Source organism: Theropithecus gelada, chromosome 13, assembly GCF_003255815.1.
Source record: "Theropithecus gelada isolate Dixy chromosome 13, Tgel_1.0, whole genome shotgun sequence".
In the NCBI taxonomy this organism is placed as follows: domain Eukaryota; kingdom Metazoa; phylum Chordata; class Mammalia; order Primates; family Cercopithecidae; genus Theropithecus; species Theropithecus gelada.
Window position 1 is genome coordinate 36857118 of NC_037681.1, and position 22186 is coordinate 36879303.

The 22186-nt window shown below is 38.8% G+C and overlaps 1 protein-coding gene across 2 annotated transcripts in view; it reads right to left on the minus strand.

Annotated features, from left to right (window-relative positions):
- Window positions 1-11214: 11214 nt before the first annotated feature.
- FAM49A (family with sequence similarity 49 member A) overlaps window positions 11215-22186 on the minus strand; it is a 109713-nt gene continuing 98741 nt past the window's right edge. Inside the window, exons 11-13 of one of the 2 annotated variants that reach the window (XM_025354247.1) lie at window positions 21169-21295; window positions 16842-16912; window positions 11215-14761 (exon numbers count right to left, since the gene is read on the minus strand). In XM_025354247.1, the coding sequence (XP_025210032.1) occupies window positions 14698-14761; window positions 16842-16912; window positions 21169-21295 (262 nt within the window). In that variant the 3' untranslated portion in view covers window positions 11215-14697. The remainder of the gene's footprint in view (window positions 14762-16841; window positions 16913-21168; window positions 21296-22186) is intronic. The other variant, XM_025354248.1, reaches the window with a different exon arrangement.

Below are 22186 nucleotides of genomic sequence, written 5' to 3' on the forward strand. Positions count from 1 at the left end.
CTCCTTCGCCTCTTCCCCTTCCAGCACGTGATAATAGAGTGAGAAAGCATTGTCTGTGAACCAGAAAGTGAGCCCCTGCCCAGACACCAAATCTGCTGGTGCCTGGTACCTTGATCCAGACTTACCTGCTTCCAGAACTGTGAGAAATAAATTTTGGTTGTTTGTGAACTCATCTATGACATACAGTTATAGCAACCTTAACAGCCTATGACCTACCCAGACATTGAACTATCTGCCTCCGCTTTTCAGTTTCCCAGCTTTCTCTGAAGTCAAAGAGGCTTGAGGCTTGCTCTGTCCATGCACAGGCGCATCTCAGAAGGACGGGGCACAAATACCACCCTCACCCCAGGCAAAGTTCAGTTAATGGGGGCTAGGAAACAGTGGATAAATGCTGTAGTATCAATCTTTGAAAAGACAATACTTAGGAGTTTCCGTGGTGGCTCCTCAGAGGGTTTTGAAAGGACTGAGCGCTAGTTTCCCACAGAAGCAACTTGCTCAACAACGCATCTGTTGTCAGGTGCTCCTCTTTCCCTGTCTCACTCCCTCTGTCCTCTTGCCCCTGCTTCCTGGGTTTCTTTCCAAACAAATGATCTGGGCCTAAGTCCTGGTATCCAACTCTGTTTTCAGGGGAATTCACTATATTAGGCTACACAGAAAACCTTGGTGAATTCCAAAGTGGTAATGATAGTATAGATCACACATTCTGATCATCATGCAATAATACTAACATTAATGACAAAATTAGAATGCAAAGCCCAACAAAATCCTCAACTACTTAGATTTTTTAAATCACTCCTAAATAACACTTAAATGGATAAAAAAATATACAGAGTACAAAACAGCCTGGTAAAAATAATTATGAAATGCAACTAAATATATTGCCATAGAAAAATGCATTTCCTGAAAGAGATTTCCCATAAACAGAGAAAAAAGCATGAAACAGTCCACAAAATAAGTTATGAAAATAAGAAATAAGAAAGTTAATAAGAGTAGAAAATTTAAGATGGTAGAAAATAAAGATAGAAGTTACTACAATAGATATATTAATAATTATAACTAATAATTATTGATTGGTTACTACCTACAAGGCCTTTATTACATTTTTATAATTAACAGCCCAACAGTCCACATTAACAGTCCATTAAATTGAGGTACAAATAAAATTGCCCAAAAGTGTACATTTAATAAGTCATGAAACTTAAATAAAAACCTAGGATGTCTGCATTTAGAATATCCCTTTCTCTCTCAAACCATTTACTATTGTCCAATAGCTACTTATTACAACACACACACATACAACGAAGAGTGCACAAATACATACACACAAATAGATAAATACTGTATTTGTCTAATCAAGGTAAATAAAACAAAAAACAAAAATTCAAAAAAAAAAATAGTTCCAAGGAACTGAATATAACTACAAGTAAAGAGAAAATAATTAAAAAGATTTTAAAAAGTGTAAAAGTTTTTACTAAATATTTTTAAATGTGGATAAAACGTATCATTTTCTATGAAAATACAGATCACTGAAAATCAAAAGAAATACGTAGACTACATGAACAAGGTTCACAAATGCGGAAGAAATTGAGAATATCAACTGAGAATTCCTCCCCTAAAAAAATGGGGTTGAGAGGGTTTCTTGTTTCAGATTTTCAAACAACATATATTCTATAGTTTTTTTTGTTAATGCTAGAGTGGATAGAAAAAATAAATCTTTGATTCTTTTAAACTCTGTAACAAAGATTGTGAACCTGCACATGTGCACACATATATAATATGCTAGTATTAATATTAATACTGATAAAATTACTAAATAAAACTAAACCAAGGGGAACCCAGAAGTATACACTACTGTATTGTAAAAAATTGTACAGTATGACTGTATAGAATTCATTTCAGGGCATATGAATTGTATATATTAAGAAACTAGAAACTTGTATAATTTTGCTCTTGATTACATTTTATTTCATAGGGGAAAATGATCTTCCCATTAGATACTTAAGAGCGTTTGGTCAAAAAATTATTTTACTCAACTATGAAGTTTTCCAGCCTTACTATGGACTGAGTATTATTGGACAATGGTAATAAGGCAGTGAGCAACACAGAAAAGGACCCTGACTTCATGAAGTTTAAAGTCTGGCAGGGAAAATTAATAATAATAAAGCGCTTACAGATGGCGTGTGCGTTAATGAAAGAAAAAATATAGTGGATCATGGTAACACATAACTAGGAAGGACGTAAAAAATCTCAGAATTCCAGATGAGATGGCCCAAGAAAGTGATACTTAAGCTAATGCAAAATGATTGAAGCGTTCAAGTTCAAGGAGTTTGAAGAAGGGTGACTGTTACTCAAATCTTCCAGAAAATTGAAGAGGATGAAAAATTTTCTAACTCAATTCTATGAGGCCAGCACTACTCTGATACCAAAACCAGACCGACATTACAAAGATAAGAAACTACAGACCAATATTCCTTATAAACAGATGCAAAAATTATTAACAAATTTTAAGAAAATCAAATATTAAAATGTATTAAAAAGATCATAAATTATAACTAAGTGGAGTTAACCTCAGTAATGCAAGTTTGGTTTAACATTCAAAAGTCGATTAATATAATTCACCATATTAATTTTAAATAGATTTAAAAAGAAAAAAATAATATGACCATTTTCATAGATTCAAAAAAACATCGCACACAATCCAGTACGCGTTCCTGATAAGTACTTAGCAAAATAAAAAGGAAATTTCTCAAGTTGATAAAGTGCGTCTACATAAAACCTACAATTAACATCATTTTTAAGATGAAAGACTGAATGAATTCCCCTAAGATCAGGAACTAGATAGGAATGTCTACTCTTGCAACTTCTATTCAACATCGTGCTAAAGATTTTAGTTAGCGTTCTAAGTTAAAAAGTAAATAAATAAAAGGGATTCCAACTGATGAAGAAAATGTATTCAAAGATTATCTATGTAGAACATCTTACAAAATTAAAGACCTAAACAAATGGAGAGATTTACTACTTTTTTTAATGGCTCGGAAAACTCAATATGGTTTATATGTCTATTCTCCCCAAATTAATATATATATATTCTAAGGAGCCTCAATAAAAGTCTCAAGAGGATAATTTTTTTGGTAGGAATTGACAAGCTAATTCTAAAATTCATAAAGGAATTGAGAGCATCCAGAACAGCCAAAATTAATTTGAAAATGAACAAAATTGGAGAATTTCCATTATCTGAGTTCAAGATTTATTATCAAGCTACAGTAATCAAGACAGTGCGGTATTTATGCTAAGTTATTAAGTTATACAAATAGATCAATGGAATTGAATGGGAACTGGAATTAGATCCACACATATACAGTCAATTTATATTTGACAAAGATGCAAAGGCCATTCAGTGGAGAAAGGACAGTCTTTAGCAGTTATGTAGGAACTACTGGAATCTGTATGCAAATAATGAAATTCAAACCATCCCTAACACCATAGACACAAATAGACAAACACCAACACAAATCGATTATGGACCTAAACGTAAAACCTGAAATGTTAAATCTTTTAGAAGAAAACCTAGGAGATTATGTTTGTGATATTGGGTTAGACAGAATTTTTTAGATACAACTCCAAAAGTGCAATAGAAGAGAAAAAGAGTTGATAAATTGAACTTCATCAGAATCAACAAGTACTGCTTTTCTAAAGCTACTGTAAAGATAATGAAATGACAACCACAGACTATGAGAAAATATTTGAAAATCTTGTATCTGATAAAGGACTTGTATTCATTACACATAAATAAGTCTGAAACCCCAATAATAAGAAAACAATGAAGACAATAACAAAAGCAGAAGATATGAAAAGACTCTTTACCAAACAAACAAACAAGACATATGAATAGCAAATAAAGTACGTGAATATACTCTAAACACCATTAGTCTTCAGCGAAATGCAAATTAAAACCACAACAAGGTACTACCCTTACTTATTAGAATGGCTAAATTTAAAAAGGCTGGTGGTACCAATTGTTGGTGAGGCTTTGTTGGCAACTGAAACGCTCATACACTGCTTGTGGGAATTTAAAATGACACAGTCATTTTGAAAATCAATTTTATAGTTTCTCGAGAACTTTAAATATTTTTGCCATATGGTCCAGTCATAGTACTCCTAAGTAAATAAAGCATATATCCATATAAAACTTATAAATGGATGTTTATAATATCTTAATTTGTGATAGTCAAATAATTTAAATGTATGAATGTGTGAACAAACAGTGTTACCTGCATGCAATAGAATAATAGTCAACAGGCCGAGTGCGGTGGCTCACGCCTGTAATCCCAGTACTTTGAGAGGCTGAGGCAGGCGGATCACAAGGTCAGGAGATCGAGACCATCCTGGCGAACATGGTGAAACCCCGTCTCTACTAAAAATACAAAAAATTAGCCGGGCGTGGTGGCGGGCACCTGTAGTCCCAGCTACTTGGGAAGCTGAGGCAGGAGAATGGCATGGACCCGGGAGGTGGAGGCTGCAGTGAGCCGAGATCGTGCCATTGCACTCCAGCCTGGATGACAGAGCGAGACTCTGTCTCAAAAAAAAAAAAAAAAAAAAAAAAAAAAAGTATGATAGTCAACAATAAAAAGGAACAACCTATTGATACATGCAACAACTTGGATGAATTTAAAAGCCTTCATGGCCGGATGCAGTGGCTCATGCTGGTAATCCCAGCACTTTGGGAGGCCGAGGCCGGTGGATTGCTTAAGGTCAGGAGTTTGAGACCAACCTGGACAACATGATGAAACCCCATCTCTACTAAAAATACAAAAATTAGCCAGGTGTTGTGGCAGGTGCCTGTAATCCCAGCTACTCAGGAGGCTGAGGCAGGAGAGTTGCTTGAACTCAGAAGGTGGAGGTTGCAGTGAGCTGAGATCATGCCACTGCACTCTAGCCTGGGTGACGAGAGCAAAACTCTGTCAAAAAAAAAAAAAAGTGTTTATGATGAGTGAACAAAATGAAACAGAAAAGAATAAGTATTGTACTATTCTACTTACAACAATTCTAGGAAATAAAAATGTACTTATAATGACAGTAAGCAGATCAGTGGTCATTTGAGAATGACAGGGGTTGGAATGGGAGAAGAAGATTAAGAAGGGGCATGAGGAAACAGGATAATGAACACGTTTATTGTAATGTGGTTATGGTTTCACATTACGTGTGAGTGTGCATACATGTTAAAACTCACAAATGTATGCATTAAATAGGTTGAGCCTCAATAAATCTGTTTAAAAAGTAAGTGAAAATAAATTGGATTAATTATATAAAAAAACAAATTTTATGTATAATGTGTATGTATGCGTGTGCTAATGTATACACCTGCCCCACTCTCATATGCACACACTCACTGGCCTGGAAAGGTGTTCATTATATATTTTAAATTAAAAGTCAAGACACATAATTATATATACTTTGAATCTATATGAAAATAAGAATTTGTTATTTCATGTAAACAATAATAATAATACATAAACTATGCCAAAATATTAAAAGTTTTTAAATAATGGCATTTTATGGGAAACCATTATGTGTTTTAAAGATAGTTTTCTACACTTCACTTATATCAAGCCTGAAGCTTTTCACTGTAGGCCAGTGGATGGGATCAATCCTGAAAGTGGCTTTAGTTATCGCTCCCCTGGTCCAGTGGCTAATCCTCCATCATCTTACTCAGTGCCTAGGCATTCATCGTTGTTGACCCAGGAACTTTGAAGATAACTGGGTTTCACAACTCAGCAAAGAGAGCTATTCTCTAAATAAGTTCACTTTCCATAGTGGAAGCCTACTACCTTATATGTATGTTTATACTTCTCCACCTTGTTGAGGACGATCTCTATCTTCTTAGGCCAACCAGCCCAAATGCTATGCCACCTGGTAATCTTGTCTCTGTGTCCATAGTGTATGATTGCATTGGACTACAACTCTGGGGTATATCTGGATCTGTGGTGATGTATCCATTCTGGTACCCAAGAACCTTAGTGTGGCACAGGCAGCTTTCAGCATTAAAGGTGGCTCACCCTTGCTGCCACCCTTAAATTTGAGTATTACCATAGAGATAAATATTTGTGATTAGGTTTTGTTATTCTCCCTTGCCCACATGTGTCATTGAACAATAACCCATATCTAGCATGAACATCTTGGGGAAATGTTCCTGTTGGAAAATCCTATCAGCATCTTATTGACATATCCTGGGAAGATTTATTTAGGTGAGAGTAGCGGAGTACACTGGCAGTATCAAATACACTAACAGGAGTAACAGGGAACCAATAGTGTCTGGATGGCGTGGTGCATGGCTGGCATCATTCATGCTTGCTTTGTGAGAATACAAAAAGATGCTCCTTCTTCCAGGCTAGCACAGTCCATGCCAGAATCATGGCTTGGAGAGTAGAGCAAGAGCCAAACTATATCCATTACCATGACATCTATTTTGAATCCCACATAGCAGTTCTGGACCAGTGTCTTTGGCAAAATGAAGCTCCCACCGGAGGGAGATCAGCAGGCAGAACTGTGTTTGTGTAAAAGCACACAAGGTCATCTTGCTTTGAGTGGTGGGATGGCCTGGGCTTCAGCTCTAAGCGAGATGAGGGAATTCATTTAAATACGCCCTTAGCAGACATTGAATGCTATGCATGCCATTAGATTATGTGAATAGAGAGGTTAAGAGAGAAATTAGACATAGTCACTGCCTTTAAGGAATCCATTGTTCAGGGAGGAAAGCATAAGTAAACACATAAGTGAAAAATATTATGATGAACATCCATATAACATGTTTTCATTTATGTTTGACTCTTTATGTGTTTATTTCTCCTATCTCACTCATCTTTAATAAAATATTAAATACCATATTATATAGATTATGTATAAAACTGCATATATATTAAAGTATATGTATTATGTATGTGTGTGTATATAGACAGATCAATAGAGAGATAGAGATAGAGAGAGAGAGACAGAGGGAGCAGAGAGAGAAAGAGAGGAGAGGGATGAGAACCACAGAAAAGAGTCCAAACTTTTTTGGGATAGGACACAGAAGGTCCAAAGAAGAAGAAACATTTGAGCAGGGCCTTGAAGAATGAATAGAATTTTATAAGGCATATGAAAGGAAGTAGAATTTCAGGCAGAAGGAGAAGCATTATTAGCAACATATAATTATGAAAAATTTGATGGTATGTGAGAAAACTGTGACTAGTTTTGTAGCATGGGAAAATGGGATACATGTTTGATAGAAGTGAGATAGGAGAATTAAGCAATTTATCTCATAGAGGGCCTTGTATCTCAAGCTATTGGGTTTGACTTAGTAATGTTTTTACAGAATGCCAATGTCCATAAGAAATTATATATGTTTTGTGAAATATACAAGAGTCTTTAGACAAATAAACTTGAGAATTGATATATATCATATGGTATACCCTTCCATGGAGATTGGCAATACATTAAAAAATCCAGTAGTAAAAACAATAATAAAATAATGCATTTAATCTTGTTTCACAAATACTTGGAAATTGATATCTTCCTCTCACCTCAAACATTGAAAACCTATTAACAACTCTGAGAACATATTTCAGGAAACTTTCTAAAGACATTAGTATAGTCAGATACATGTCAGCAAAATGAGTGTTGGCTGCGTGGAGAAAAAAATGCAGCAGCAACAGAAAAGGCTGGGTGATCTAGGGAGGCGATGATGACGGTTTGAGAAAATAAAGCAAACAAACTAGGGAGAAGTTGCTATATTTTGAGAGCTCTTTTGAAAAAAATATGTATGACTAAGAGGTGTGGGGCTAAAGAAAAAGGAAGAGTCATGCCTATAAGTTTGGCTTAAATCTGAAAACACCATAAATATGAACACTTAAGGTGATTCCTCGGCATTTCAACAACTTCTTTCTGCCCGTCTTGTATGATATTCAGAAGTTCCACAAAGAAGAAAGTGGGTTTCTAGCTACCTATTAACTTTATTTTTAGAAGGAGCATATTGTCTTTGATAACCAGAGTTCTAGAGACAAAATTGAACCAACTAATAGGGCTTGTAGAATCCAGTATGAAGACTGCTCTTAGGGCACGACACCTGGGTTGCTCTCCAAGGTGCTGAATCAATTTGTATGGTTCTGTGAACTTCGCTGCTTCTGGTGCCTTTCTCCCTCTGAGTGTGTCAAACTCAGCTCTCTTATAAAGTAGCAGCCTTGTCCCAGACTGATGTCCCAAGACACAATTTAGCTACTATTTTGGCTTCCTGCCCTTGCCAGGACTAGCTGACTGACTTTTGATCAAGACAACAGCCTGATTTCTCATCTGGGCTCCTGGCAGAGCAGCCACAAGCTGCAGCCTGCATCCACAGAAGTTGAAAATATCCTGACAGGTAGGTAAATATTTCCTCTTGAAATAAAATTGGCCAGCCAAGGAAGCAGGTAATTTGTTATTGTGGATAGTTGGTGAGCTGTAGAAATTCATTCTCAGGGTTTGTTTTAGTGTATCAGGTCTCAGGAACCTGAAGTTTCCCCTTGGCAGGCAGCCTCTTGGCTACTGGCTTATATTGAGCTCAGCCTTCTAAGGGACACACTTAGGAAATCAAAATGTAGTAGAAAAAACAAATGCTTATCTCAAGTGCTATAAAGTGGCCTGTATTTAGTATCAAATAAGTTAAATGCATTAGGGACCCAGAAAAGGAAAGATTATCATGGGCTGACATAATTAGGGAAAGCTTCACAACAGAGGTGGAGAATGACCTGAGCCTTGATGTACACAAGTAGACTTCATATAGACCAAAAAAAAGAGGGTGCGCATTAATCACAGCATCATAGGTGTGGAAATGCCCATGACACATCCTAGAGATAATAAATACTCACTTCGTTCAGCCCAGAGCTCCCTATCATCTCTATGCATAGTCCAGCTTATACTCCCCATTCACATCCACATGGAACCCCACTGCTACTGTACCTTTCCTCACAGTGATTTTATTATTTGTCTCATATAAAAGGAATATTTTTTCAAATACATTGACATTTGGAAGAAAATAATTTGATGGCCTCGCCCAAGTGCTTTTGATATTTTCTAGAGGCATATTCTTCAAGGTGTAGGGAGCCTCTTAAAACTTCTGTTCCTCAAATCACAGCACTGACTTTACATCTTGGGTGACTTAAGAATGGTGAATAAAATATAGCTCCCATCTTGTAACAAAGCACATCATAGTGCAAACAAGAAACATTTAAAGATACACAGAAAATGCCGGCAGATAAAAGAAATAATCTGGAAGTGTGAGATTTGATGGGAGAAACTGGAAGACTTCATAGATAAAAGATATTCTTTTCTTTTTCTTTTTTTGTTTTTCCTTTTTTTTTTTTTGATGGAGTTTCACTCTTGTCATCCAGTTTGGAGTGCAATGACGCGATCTCAGCTCACTGCAATCTCTGTCCCCTGAATTCAAGCGATTCTTCTGCCTCAGCCTCCTGAGTAGCTGGGATTTCAGGTGCACACAGCCATGCCCAACTAATTTTTGCATTTTTAATAGAGATGGGGTTTCACTGTGTTGGCCAGACTGGTTTCGAACTCCTGACCTCATGTGATCCACCCATCTCAGCCTTCAAAAGTGCTGGGATTACAGGCAGGAGCCACCGCGCCCTGCCAAGAAAAGATTTTCTTAAGTTGATTTTCAAAAACTGTCTCCAAAGACACTCTTTTAAAATTAAATTATGAGATTTACCTAAAATTTGACATAGCAGAATTTCAAATGGCAATCTGATGGAGGTATTTTGCAGCACATATTTTCAGACCATCAATTTCCAACATTTCCAGAATTTTCAGACATTTATGTAAGAGAAATAGGCAAGGAAAGCACTAGAGCATCAAAGACACAACCTCAGGAACCTGATGGGACCAGCACAGAAAACCTCTCTTCTTTAGAGTTTGACTTCTGAGCAGAAGCAGACAGAATGGCCGAGAACTTTATTTATGATGTAAGAGGCACTATGAAGGTGAGGTCAGCACGGTATTGGGCCAGTCTGCACCAGGATTTAGGTATTGGATGGATTATTGTATTTAAAGAATATGAATACCTTAAATAAATTGATCAATACAATTCAGTATTAATCAGTCACTTAAGTTATGATGGTCAAATACAACATAGACCTTTCAAACAGAAAACACCTGGAAATTCTATCTACACATTGATAAGCCGAAAGGTGAAATCAGGTGTGAAGACAGACTGCAAATATTCACCAGGTTTCACGAATCTGGCTAGCTGTGCTCCTCATCCCCATCCTTTCAAGAGAACCCTGAATAACAGTCAACTTTCTGGCTGGTATAAAGACAATTCTGAATTGCACATCCATCATCCATCAGTTCCTCACTATCTGTATTTCTCTTGACAGTTACACATATTCTCTCTTCCTTATTTATTCATGTCTTTGACTCTCAACACTCATTTAATTAGGGACACACACATGCACACTCTTCAGGGCTCCTTTTCCTTTTCTTTCCTTCTAGCTTTTGACTCTTTAACATTTGTCCATTTGTCAATTTACAGAAAAATTCCCATTTCCATTTTTTCACTTTGTGCCACAAATAATCCTAATAATTGTGCTTTTGTCTTTTGCACAGGGCATCATGGAAGGTCTCTCTGGGAATTCTGAGCCACTGCGAGTACACACAATTAGGTCTCACGTGATCAGCTTCAGAAGTGCAGGGATTAAAAATAATGCTCTAGGAAAGCCTCAAAGTTGAACAGCTAAAAAAATTATTTCAGGGCTTACATTGTCTGAAAAATACACTCAAGGTAAAACAGGTTATTTGCTGATCTTGCCAAACCCATAAAGTACTACTGCACCCAAAAGAAAGCATACAGGATCACTTATTAGTGTTTCTTAGCATCTCTGGACAAGCAGGGCTCATGCATCTCTAGGTATCAATCATGTCTCTGTTCATTTTCTGCCCTTTTTTGTAATTTTCTGCCTTTGGCTGTTATTCAGGGTTCTCTTGCCAAAATGAACAAAAGACAGCTGCTACCAAGAGTAGCACATTTTGGGTATTACTTTTTTTTTTTTCTAAAAGAAATTTAGGTATAAAGAGGTGAAGGGCCGCTGGTGTGGTTTTCTCAGAGTACGTGTCTAGCAAATATCTATGTAGACTAATCATCATGTGCTTATCACCCACTCAACCCTCAGTATTATATAAAATAGAGGTGCATTTTTAAATATAGGTACCAAACTTTAATTTTCATTTCACACTCAAAACTCCTGTACAAAAAGAGGCAAAGCAGGCAAAAAGTTACAATGACTTCAGCAAACAACATATGAAAACTTCAAAACAGCTTTGGGTCTGTAATGGCCCTTACAGATGTAGTGAGAAAATTGGGTTCCAAGGTTTTGAACTCTTTAAGACAAAATTCCAATGTTTATTCCTAACATTTAAAAAATATTTGTAGCTGTACAGGATACAAGATTAAATGAGAAATCTCTGAATTCTACTGCACAATTGGATCCCAAGATTGGGAGGCTTAATTTTTCTTTGGGGAAAACATGAAATTATTTTTACTTAAATGTGATGATGCATCAGTAACCTCAGTTTACCATTAATGTCTTAATTTAATGGTGATAACTAGGAACAAATGTTGATCAAGCATGATATTAACTAGTAGTTAAAAGGTAATATCCAAACCTTTCTTTCTGGTTGTTAATACTCCACCCCTAATGATTAGCACATTTGAAGACATCCATTTCCAGTTTTTTTTTTTTCACTACTAATTCCTAGTGGTGCACAAAGAGTTTCTCAGAACAGAGTCATAACGCCAAAGTAGCAGTGCATCTGAGAAACATAATTTTTACCTTGTTGCTTTCCCAAAAATAAATATCACAGTCATGGAAAACACTGTTTATTTGAAAACAATGAGACCTCAAATATGAAATATAGTTAACAATGACATTGACACTGTTGCTAGCACTTTCCCCTAAACCACCCATAAGTCTTGGACGCATGTGCATGCAGCACACACACATACACACAAAAAACCAAAAACAAAGCAAAAAACAAAAAACAAAACAAAACAAAACAAAAACTCAAACACAGCAATCCATGATTGTTCAATGACTCCTGATGCCGGGAGGACAGCCTGTTAGAATTTGTCTCCCACAATATCTCTGGAGTGGGCACAAAGCCCATCACCTGTTAGTGATCACAGACATTCAGTTAACCTGTCCTTCCAGTAATCAGAGACAATTCAGACCCTGGACTTCTCAGAATCCATGTACTGCTGAGTCTTGGCTTTGAGACAAGGTGGCCTGGCTACATTGAGGCAGGCCAGCAGCCCCTTCCATATGTTTGGTCCCATTTGTAGAAAGTCTAATTTAGAGTTATCAATGTGCTCATCTATTTACTCTGAGCTCAATCTAATTTGACAGGTAATTCCTCACATTTTCTCCTTTAGCCAGCTGAGAGTCAGCTGTGGTAGAGACACACGACATGGGTCCAAGTCCCTCATCAGCCCTGTGGTGGTTGGCAAGTCCTTTCCTTTCTTCAAGCCTTAATCTCCTCACTCGATAGAGGGGGAGAAATTGACCCAATGATGATAAACATTGTGTGGTTCTATCTTTCTAGTCTAGACAATTGTTGCTCAAGTGTAACAAGTGACTGCCAAATAGAATATCTCTTAAGATGAATATCTCCTAACTTTCCTCAGATGGTCTGATCACATATTCTGGCTTCCTCTAGGGTTTAGAATCCATTGGTTCAAAAAGGTCTTGAAGACCATCTAGCATATTTCCATTCTGATGACAGACCCTCCATCCAAGCAGTTGTACTTCAACTTGAAAATCTCCAAGTAAAAGAGCCTTTTCCTTCTCTGTGGACTGATGTTTAGATGCAGACCAGGGAATCTTTCCTGCCACTTGACTGAACTCCCTTGCTAAAACAACATAAGACAAGTGTTTTTTCCCTTTTCTTGGAGGATCCAAGGGTAGATCAGCTGGTCACTAAAGTCCAGAAAGCAATGGTGTCTTACAGTTCCTTCCTGGGATATTGCAAATAATGCCAAACTCTGATGTACTCAGACTCAACTTCTAGGATTATCATTCACTAAACGTCTGGGTGGCTCCTTCTACTGGAAACAGGCAAGTAACAATATAGACCAGACTGAGGATTTACTTAGAAGGGTTGAATCCCATCCCATAGTATGTATTCACAGCCATATGGTATAAAAGGAAGAACATGGAGTCAAGAGTGAAGCATCCTGGGTTCTAGGCCCGCATGGGAGCCATCCAGTATGACCACACCCTCTGGGTTTCATTTTCCTTAGGAGGTCAGAATCAAAGATTTTCATGGTTCCATTCGAACTAAGCTCTGATCTACAGACAGAATGACTGCAGGTTTTATAATATTGTTCATCAACAAGACAAGGTGGGACAATGCTTGCTGGATACTACTTCCTAAGGAAGAAGGGCAGAGTCAGTCGTTTTATTGGCATTAACCTTACAGGCCTCTTGAAGATTGTTTTAATTGCCCATTTTAGAGACAAGGAGGTTAAGACTCAGAAAGCTTAAAAACGTTTCCCAAGATCACACTATGAATCATTAGTAAGGCCAGGAGTAAATTCAGGTGCACCAGAGCTTTCACATTGCAACAAGCTAGCAACGGGGTCGGGGAAGAGCTACTTTTTAAAAACCTGGGAAACAGAAAACATGGATTTTTTTCCCCCTCTAAATTCCCCTATACCATTCTGGTAGCTAATGGAGTACCCTAGACCTTTTTTCTTGTAGGGTCTTCAGAGAACAGGGCTCCTATGAGGGGGTGCTGTGCACCCAGCACTCTGCAGGTAACTGGAAGTTGCTAAACTCACAAAAAACTTCAAAGCCAGAGCTCCATTTCCCTAATCCCTATAGGCAGAGGGCTGAAGCAGAGAGATGGCTGTCCTGTTGCCTGAGTGCACCTCTGTGGACCTGTCTCCCAGTTCCAAGACAGCCACCTTCATCAGTCCAGTGGCAACAGCACATCTATCTATTTCTGCTGCTCTCCTACTAACTGATTAAAATACAGGAGTTTCTTTTTCTTGTGAAATTAAAGGAGAACATTAAAGGAGAACATTAGAGGGATATAAATCCAAACAGAAAAGGAATATGCTGATTAATAAAACACGTGCAAACAGAAAAGTTGCACGTGTGGACTCCAGTCTGAGGACAGAGAAGGGGTGTGCTGAATTCAGAACACTTGGGTTTAATTCTCCACATGCATTTTTCTTGGATTCCCCTCTTCCTCTGTCAAGATAACAGTTGTGTTTCTTGTAGCTGAGCCGACACAGGAAATCAAATATTTTGTGTTTCTATAAACTATACGTCCGAGAGAGATAACACGTCTAGAATTAAAATACTACCACAAACAATTAGGAATTTTTTATCATTACAGGTGTTGTTAAAGGACTCCAGTAGCAAAGATCAAAGTCTCTGAATTTTGCCTTTGGAGAAGGGGGTTTCATTTCAGACATCAAAGGTAAGGCTCTCAAGTCAATTTATGCTCTGCTGCGTTGAGTCAGTTAGGATACAAATTAAGGTCCATATATTTCAGTGACAAGAAGGAAACGGTTATGTAAATACACAAGTATTAACATCAATCTGTATTAAATTATGTAAACATATACATCTTCTGAGGTCAGCACATAGATCCTCTTCTTTGAGCAGAGCTCTACTGAAGCATTGCTCGAATCTGTTTGGAAGTCGATTCATCATTCAAGTGCTTTGTAGTGAACCTGGATGGAGACAGAATGGTAGAGGTTAGCGGCAAACAGTGCTCTGTGTAAGCTCCAGCCCATCTTTACCTTGGGAAACACAATTGATATGTGGGCTTATTTCTTTAGACAAAAATCCACACTTCAATGCTCACGGTCATTTCAGACAGATTTAATATTTGATTCTTCCTTCCAAAGGAATTTTGTATCATGGTTATTAAACCAAGTAGATATTTTACATAATCAAATAATTACACAGAAGAGATATGAGCGGTCTCATTTACCAGGGAGGTGGATTTCACAGGATTGAGTGCAGAATCCTGACCATTGAGGCTGTCCCTGCTGACTCACACATTTCAGAATAGAGATCTGCATAGCAACATTGCCCAGAACCTGAATGTTTATGGTTCTCCACTTTCCTGGCAATGCTTAATTAACCTCATTGCCACCACAAGGGGGCACAAATCCAGGTAAGCAAACCCACAAAAATGGTGCAATCTGCAGCCTCCCAATAGCCGGGTGTAGAAATCATTTATGCAAAAGAAGGAAAAGAGAATTAACACGTAATAAAACTTTGGCCAGGTCGTGGGCACTCCATGTTAAGTTTCGTGTTACAATAACTTTGTAAAGGTAAGGTTATTGCCTTCATTTTATAGAAAAGAAAACTAAGATTCAGAGAGGTGAAATGACCTATTCCAGATCACAAGGTTACTGATTTGAGATTTGTGATTTGTGATTTCTGATTCAAACCCATATTTTGCTATCTGGAGAGCCTGTTCTCCTCTGACATCATCACAGTGCCTCCAGGAGGCACAAATTCTAACAAATCAGATGGGACTCATGGCCTAGTACAGGGTTTTGCTTGGTTGAATGAAGCTGGAAAGCTCAACACATTCAGAAGTTAAAGCTTTATTCCTGTGTATAAAAAGTCATCCTGGTGTGAAATGGACACCAGGAGAAAACCTTGATTTTTCCCATAGACTCTGGAAGGCTCTTATATTAATACTAAGTCTCTTCTAAAGGATAATGACTTAGCAACTCAGCAAAACAGCATCAACCTCAGGGTCTATTTTGTTCATTTTATGTGTGTCTCAGTTTCTTCATTTATTAAGTGGGGGTAACAGATCAGCCTTACCTCTCTAACTTGTGATGATTAAATGAGACAATGTGATTAGAAGTGGAGTATAAAACATGAGTGTTGTGTACATAGGTAGAGCATTATTGATCCATCCCACTTAGACTTATTGAACACTTACTGCATGTACAACACTGAGAGGAACACAGGGGAATTAAAGATGAATAAGACAACAGGGACCATAAACCTTCTAGACTGCAATCTAGTATCAGAATGATTTACATAGCAGTGTGATTCAAGCAATTCTTATAGATGTGTCAAAGCTAAAAAAAGCATCCCCTCTCTGAAACGGATTAAGCACATGCATCCCTGGGAAGAAAGCAGTTGCCTAGGCATCACTTGTTAGCAGTGAGAAGCTGAAACATGCCACAGCTGGCCAAATACTTAGGCATCTAGACAGTGGGTTCTCAATTCTGGTAGCTGCACATGTGAACCACCTGGGGAGCTTTAGAATAAACAAAGAAACACAAAATGGATACCTGAGACCCTAGCCCAGAGATTCTAATTCATTTGGTCTGAGTCACATGCAGTCAGAATCACATGGAATGTTTTCAAAGGGTACCCACATAATCCTCAAGTGCAGCCAGGTTTGGAAACCACTGGTAAAGTGGAAAGTGAGAGCCTGGAAGCCTCTTGTTCTGAGGAGTCCCTATGAGCCCCAAAGCAGTGTGGCTGAGAATTAGGTCCATGACCCGTGGGGTCACCCAAACCTGGGTTTAGGTCCTAGCTTGGCCATTTACTGTGTGACTTTTGGCAAGTTATTTGACTTCCTTAAATCTCATTTTTTTCCATTTTTAAAAAGGGGAATGATAAAAATGGTGCCGACCTCAAAAGATTGTTAGGAAGATTCAATGTGTTAAAATATGCAAGGGTTAAGTTTGGTGCTATCCACACCAGTATTTAAATGTTCAATAGCCCTGAAATGTTGGCTGTTCCCTGTGAGCCTGACACAGGGTTGAAGCTCACCTGAGGGCATTTAGCAGCCCCTCCACACTGTCTGGGGCCTGCTCCTTCAAAACTTTTATGCAGCCTTTCATCTAGGAGGAGAAAGCACAATGTTTGTTAATATCTTAGTAATACTGTCTATGCCAATATCTACCTACAATAACACATGCCTATAATGTCACATTATTTCTTCTCATAGAAATTCAACACAGAAATGACCAACGGGCTTTCCTACCCCCTCAGGCTGGTGAGCAGTTCCTCTGGGCTTCTAGAGGATTCTGTATGACTGCAATCATTATCAATTTTCATACCCTATTGTAATTGTACATTTTACTTGCCTGGCTTTAAGGACAAAGACTTGAGACTTTGATCTTGCCTTGTACTATGGAGGCAAATGCAGGGCCTTCCGTCCACTCAGTGCTCAGTTGAGATTTACTGAATAAAATCAGAATAATTTTATGCCATTCTTCTGCCCTGAATGTTTTCTGTCCTTCACCTGTTTGACTGGCAAACCCTTACCACTTATTTTATACCCAGCTGAAGACCAGCACCTCCTAGAATCCTATTCTGACCTCATTACCCTCATTAGATAGAAGCAACCAACACCTTTCCATGCTCCCAAAACTGCTCTGTCATTTATCAGAGAAACTTGGAGAATTTGTGCCCATATTAACTTCTTTCCTTCACTAGACCAGGAGCTCCTGGAGGTCCAGGTCTATGTCTCAACCATCTTTGAGAGGACTGATGAAGGGCCACTGTTCAGAATGTGAACTTCACAGAGGCTAAATGCCTGAGTTTCCTTCATGCTTGTTTCTTTAGTATCTTCACAAACCTAGGCAAGTGTCTTAGCTTTTTGTGTCTGTATAATACAGTTGACCCATAATTTGGGAAGTGCATGGAAACTGAATTTATATAGATTACATTTCATCATGCATATCTTGGAGTATTTTTTGGCAAGGCAAGAATCTTTCTGCAAAGCTATTCACACACTGTTATATATTGGATTTGGTTATACTAAGGGCCCCTTTTGTGACAGCCCTTAGAAACATTCTCCATCATTGTGCTTCTTGTATGTCAAAAGCTTTATCTTACAGGCCTGATAGACCCTGATAGACTGATGGAAGCTACCAGAACACAGGGTTGGGAATCGTGAGGATCACTATAGGTTTATCAAAAAACAAAGTCATGGCAAACGAGAGATGTCTGTCATGCATACTGGATTGGGAGAAGCTACAAGCATGCCAGGTATGTGCCACCCCAGGCCTGAGATGGCATCAGGCCCAGGGATGCAGAGATTCTGTCCCTCTCGCATAGTTGATTATCATAGTGCGGAAGTGTTCTTGTGAACCAGGCCTAAGAAGCAGTGAGAACGCAGATGTGGAAGGGGTGGAAGAGCAGGGAATACTGTTTGGGAATCTGGAGTTCCACTTAGGGTGATTAAAACTGTAGGTGTGAATAACAAGATGCTGTCAAGGATGCAGTTGGGGCCAGATGCAGTGTGAATTCAACAGCATGTTCAGGAGTTGCGGGCCTTTACCTGTGGAAAACATCCTTGATAGGTGTTAAATAATCTAGTGATGCGGTTAATATGAAAAGGGACCAGAAGGAAGCAAGAACAGAGAGAGGAGGGGCAGTGAGAGCCCCTGAGGGTGTGAAGTGTGGAAGCAGCAGTGAGCATGGAGGAGCAGGGAGAGACAGGGACTAATCTGAGGTCAGCTCCATGGGATTTGGTGACTGATAAGATATGCGGTGAAGAAGTCATTCCTCATTCTCAGGGACAATTCTAGGCTCCGGATTAGACTTGTTGGAGGGTGATGAAATACCTGAGACAGGAACCCAGCAGAAGGAACAGGTTTGGGAGGGGAGGGGAATCTCTGGTTTGGGGATGGCCATATTTCAGGGGTCCATGGGAAATGGGGTCTGGAATTCTGGATAATATCTGAGATGGGGACAGGGATTAAGAGGTGATTCCTTATTGGGCCATTTCAAAAGATTCCAAGGAAATCAATTGAAAACACCACCTCACCCCAACCCTCCTTTCCTGGCATCCACAATTAGCATCTCTTCTCTAAATGGCTTCTGCTGCCTTGGCAGCCACTTTGATGATTCCCCCTGCCTGGAGGACTCTGCTTTCCCTCTGTCCTCCTGGGAAAATCCTACATCTTCAAGGTCCACCTCAAACATCACCCTCTGTCTCTGCTCTTCAGCAAAATGAGTTTCTCCCTCCCCTGGCATTCCAGAGCTCACTGCATGTTTATTCTGCACTCCAAAGCATGCCCTTTTTAAGTACACACACAGTGCCTCCCCCAGGCCCTCAGAAAGAGATCCTGGGGTTTTCACAGTTGATGCTGATGCCCTAATGATTTATAAGCCCAGTGCCTATAACTACTGGCTTAGAAACAGACTAGCATCTGAATGGAGACCCTATACGTCATTAAAAAAAAGGTCAGTCTCAAATGGTTTATTGTGCTGGTAAACCTGAAACTTTCTTAGAGGTACATGCAAATGTCTGTATGAACAAACCTTATGTAGTGAGACCTCCATGGACAAAAGCAAACTTCATCAAGACTATGTGTGAAGACTTAACATGATATACTGTTTACAGCCTCGACTGAAAGACTCAGTAAATAACCTATAAAGCCAAGCTTTTTAAAGATAAGGGCTACAAGGCATAATTTTACCCAGTGTATTTTTAATTGTTGACTCTGTGACAAGTTAACAAATGGCTATGGCAATGAGAATATCTTATGAGTCTCAGGTAATGAACTCAATCCACAGTCAAATAATATTTATAGAGTTATTTATACTCAATCTATAGTACGAAAATGTTAAAGCCTCACAAAGGATACAGTAAAAATATTTATTGGTATAAAAATGCCCATAATATACTTCTATGTAAATGAAATATGTTTCAAAATAGCACGTAAAGCAGGGTCCTAATTTGTTAAGGACATCCACACACACACACAAGCATCTACATTAAAAGAAGGTACACATGTATGCTGCTGTATGAACGGTGATCCTCCGCCTATGGTGAGGTTATTACAGATATATTTAATTTACTATGTCTTAATTTCCTAAATGTCAAAATTTTTTAACATAAATACTTATTTTCTTGGTAAATAGAAATGATTACATTAAAAATAATAAAGAGTCTATGAAGAAACATGACTAACCATACTATAAACCCAGAAACTCAAAATAAGTAACCCAAGTTACATTTTTCATTGATACATTATCTTGCATTCTTCAGACTTATGGTCCTCCTGGGCATGTAGACTTTCTCTTGCATAGGGCCAGAGCATCAGGACACTGTTCTCTGCAGATGAGTGAACACAGTGTGTCGCCCAGACTCAGCTATTCTGGAGTAAGTAAGTTACTACCAAGAGGTGCTATTCTGCACTTTAAAGGCTTTAAATGAGTACATGGGATACACTATTGGGTTGGTGCTGCAGGCAAGTGCTGGATGAAGAGGAGGTGTGCTTTATGCCACAATCAACAGAAAAGCAACTGTGCGCCAAAATCATGTGTTTTCAATTATCTTCATTCATTCATTCATTCATCCATCAAAACCCCTACAGGGTGTCTGTTGAGTGCCACCCACTATGTGCCAGGTACTGCGTGAAGCAATAGAGCAGACATGAGGTGTATAGATTATGGTCTCTGTCCTTGTCAAGAAATTGTCTGTAGGGGAGTCAGAAAATACAAAACAGTGAGTTCTCTGGGGGCCAGAGAAGCAGGAAGGCTCATCCCATGCAGAAAATGTGTTCTTAGATGAGGTGACGTTTGAAGCATGCCTGAAAGGAACCCACCCATCAGAGAGGAAGAGGAAGGGCTCTCTGGGCAGGAGAAAGGACTCACACATATCATGTATATCCAAATGATGAGGAAAGGCATGGGACTTGAGTAGACCAACAGGTAGGGAGTGGTGGGAGAGGAAGTGAAAGGGTAATCTGGGATTTGACCATGGTGTCTTGTAATGCAGTATCTCCCAACTCTTCACCATAGGACACATATAGAATAGAAACCATCTATTTGTACAGCACACTGGCTAAATGAAGGGACTGCGTGCAGCTGAGTGACTGTCCAGCTGCTCAGCTCCATTAGAGCCTGAGGGGATCAGCATCGTAGCATTGCTACTATGCTTTTGAGGTTGAGTGTTTTGTCCTAAGCACATGAAAAAGCCTGGACATCTTGCTGTGAGGACAGCTGCCAGGATGGGCTGTGCATATTAGAAAGATCACTGTCAGTGGAGTGGTCTTGAGGAGCCTGAGGAAGAGAAACAAAGTCTGTTTGGCAACATTCATGGGCCCTTTATTTGGAAAGCACATTTCACTACTATTCTTACATCGATCTTGGACGTCTTGCAGAAAGCTCCCACAGGGTGGACATGGTCATAGAGGATGATGACTCCCACCATCACCCTCATGCAGAACATCAGGGTCTCTTCACTCGTAAACCTACTTCTGTACTCCCTGCAAGAGAAGAAACAGCAGCGGCATCACTTCCTTGTCAGAACATGTGCGTTCTTTGGCCCCACAACTGGATACTTTAGATGCCTCCAATCTTCTCTTGGGAACAATCCCAGACCTGCAACAACCAGTTAATATGTTCCTGAGTAAATCCATGATGATAATTCTCCTTGAATCTATTCAACCAGCAATTCAGTGTGAAAATAAGGTAAATTAAAGGGCAGTAAATTCCCTTCTCATCTGCCCTTCAGCAGGCTAGCTCATCATGTACATCACTCCTCCACCCATCAATCTTGAATATTTTATAGCAGGTCCTTCTGGCTGTCCAAGATTATAGAGAGTAATGGTTTCATTACAGAGAAAAAGAATCAGGCTCATTTCTACGGAGCAGCTATCATGTCTCCAGTAGGAGTAACTTCCTTTGTTAAAACACAGGCTGCAGATTGTATTGGATTGGCAAAAATACCTAAAAAAATTATATACCGTTCATTGAGCATCCGAGAGTATTTGTAGAGTTTGAATTTTGTTCACTTACCTTGACAGGGTCACTGATGATTCAGATAATTCAGGCCAATTCTAGAGGCTTTTTTTCTAGAGGCTTTCTTACATCTATTTCATTATGAATTGGCTCTGCAATGAAGATGATTACTATTTCTGCCTTGGAATAAATCTTAACTTTGGTACAAGTGAAATATTTGAAATTAGTGTCATCTTATATTTGAACAGGCTATCAGATTTTATGAGGTGCTTTTGATGCCTTTGGTCTTCCTAAAGACTCTGCAAAGTAGACGGCCTTATGGAAACTTTATTAGATGAGGAAACCAAGGCTCAGGGAGTCAGGCCAGTTATTTACAGGCATAGTAGGGGCTACAGACATAAGTGGCATTCAGAATT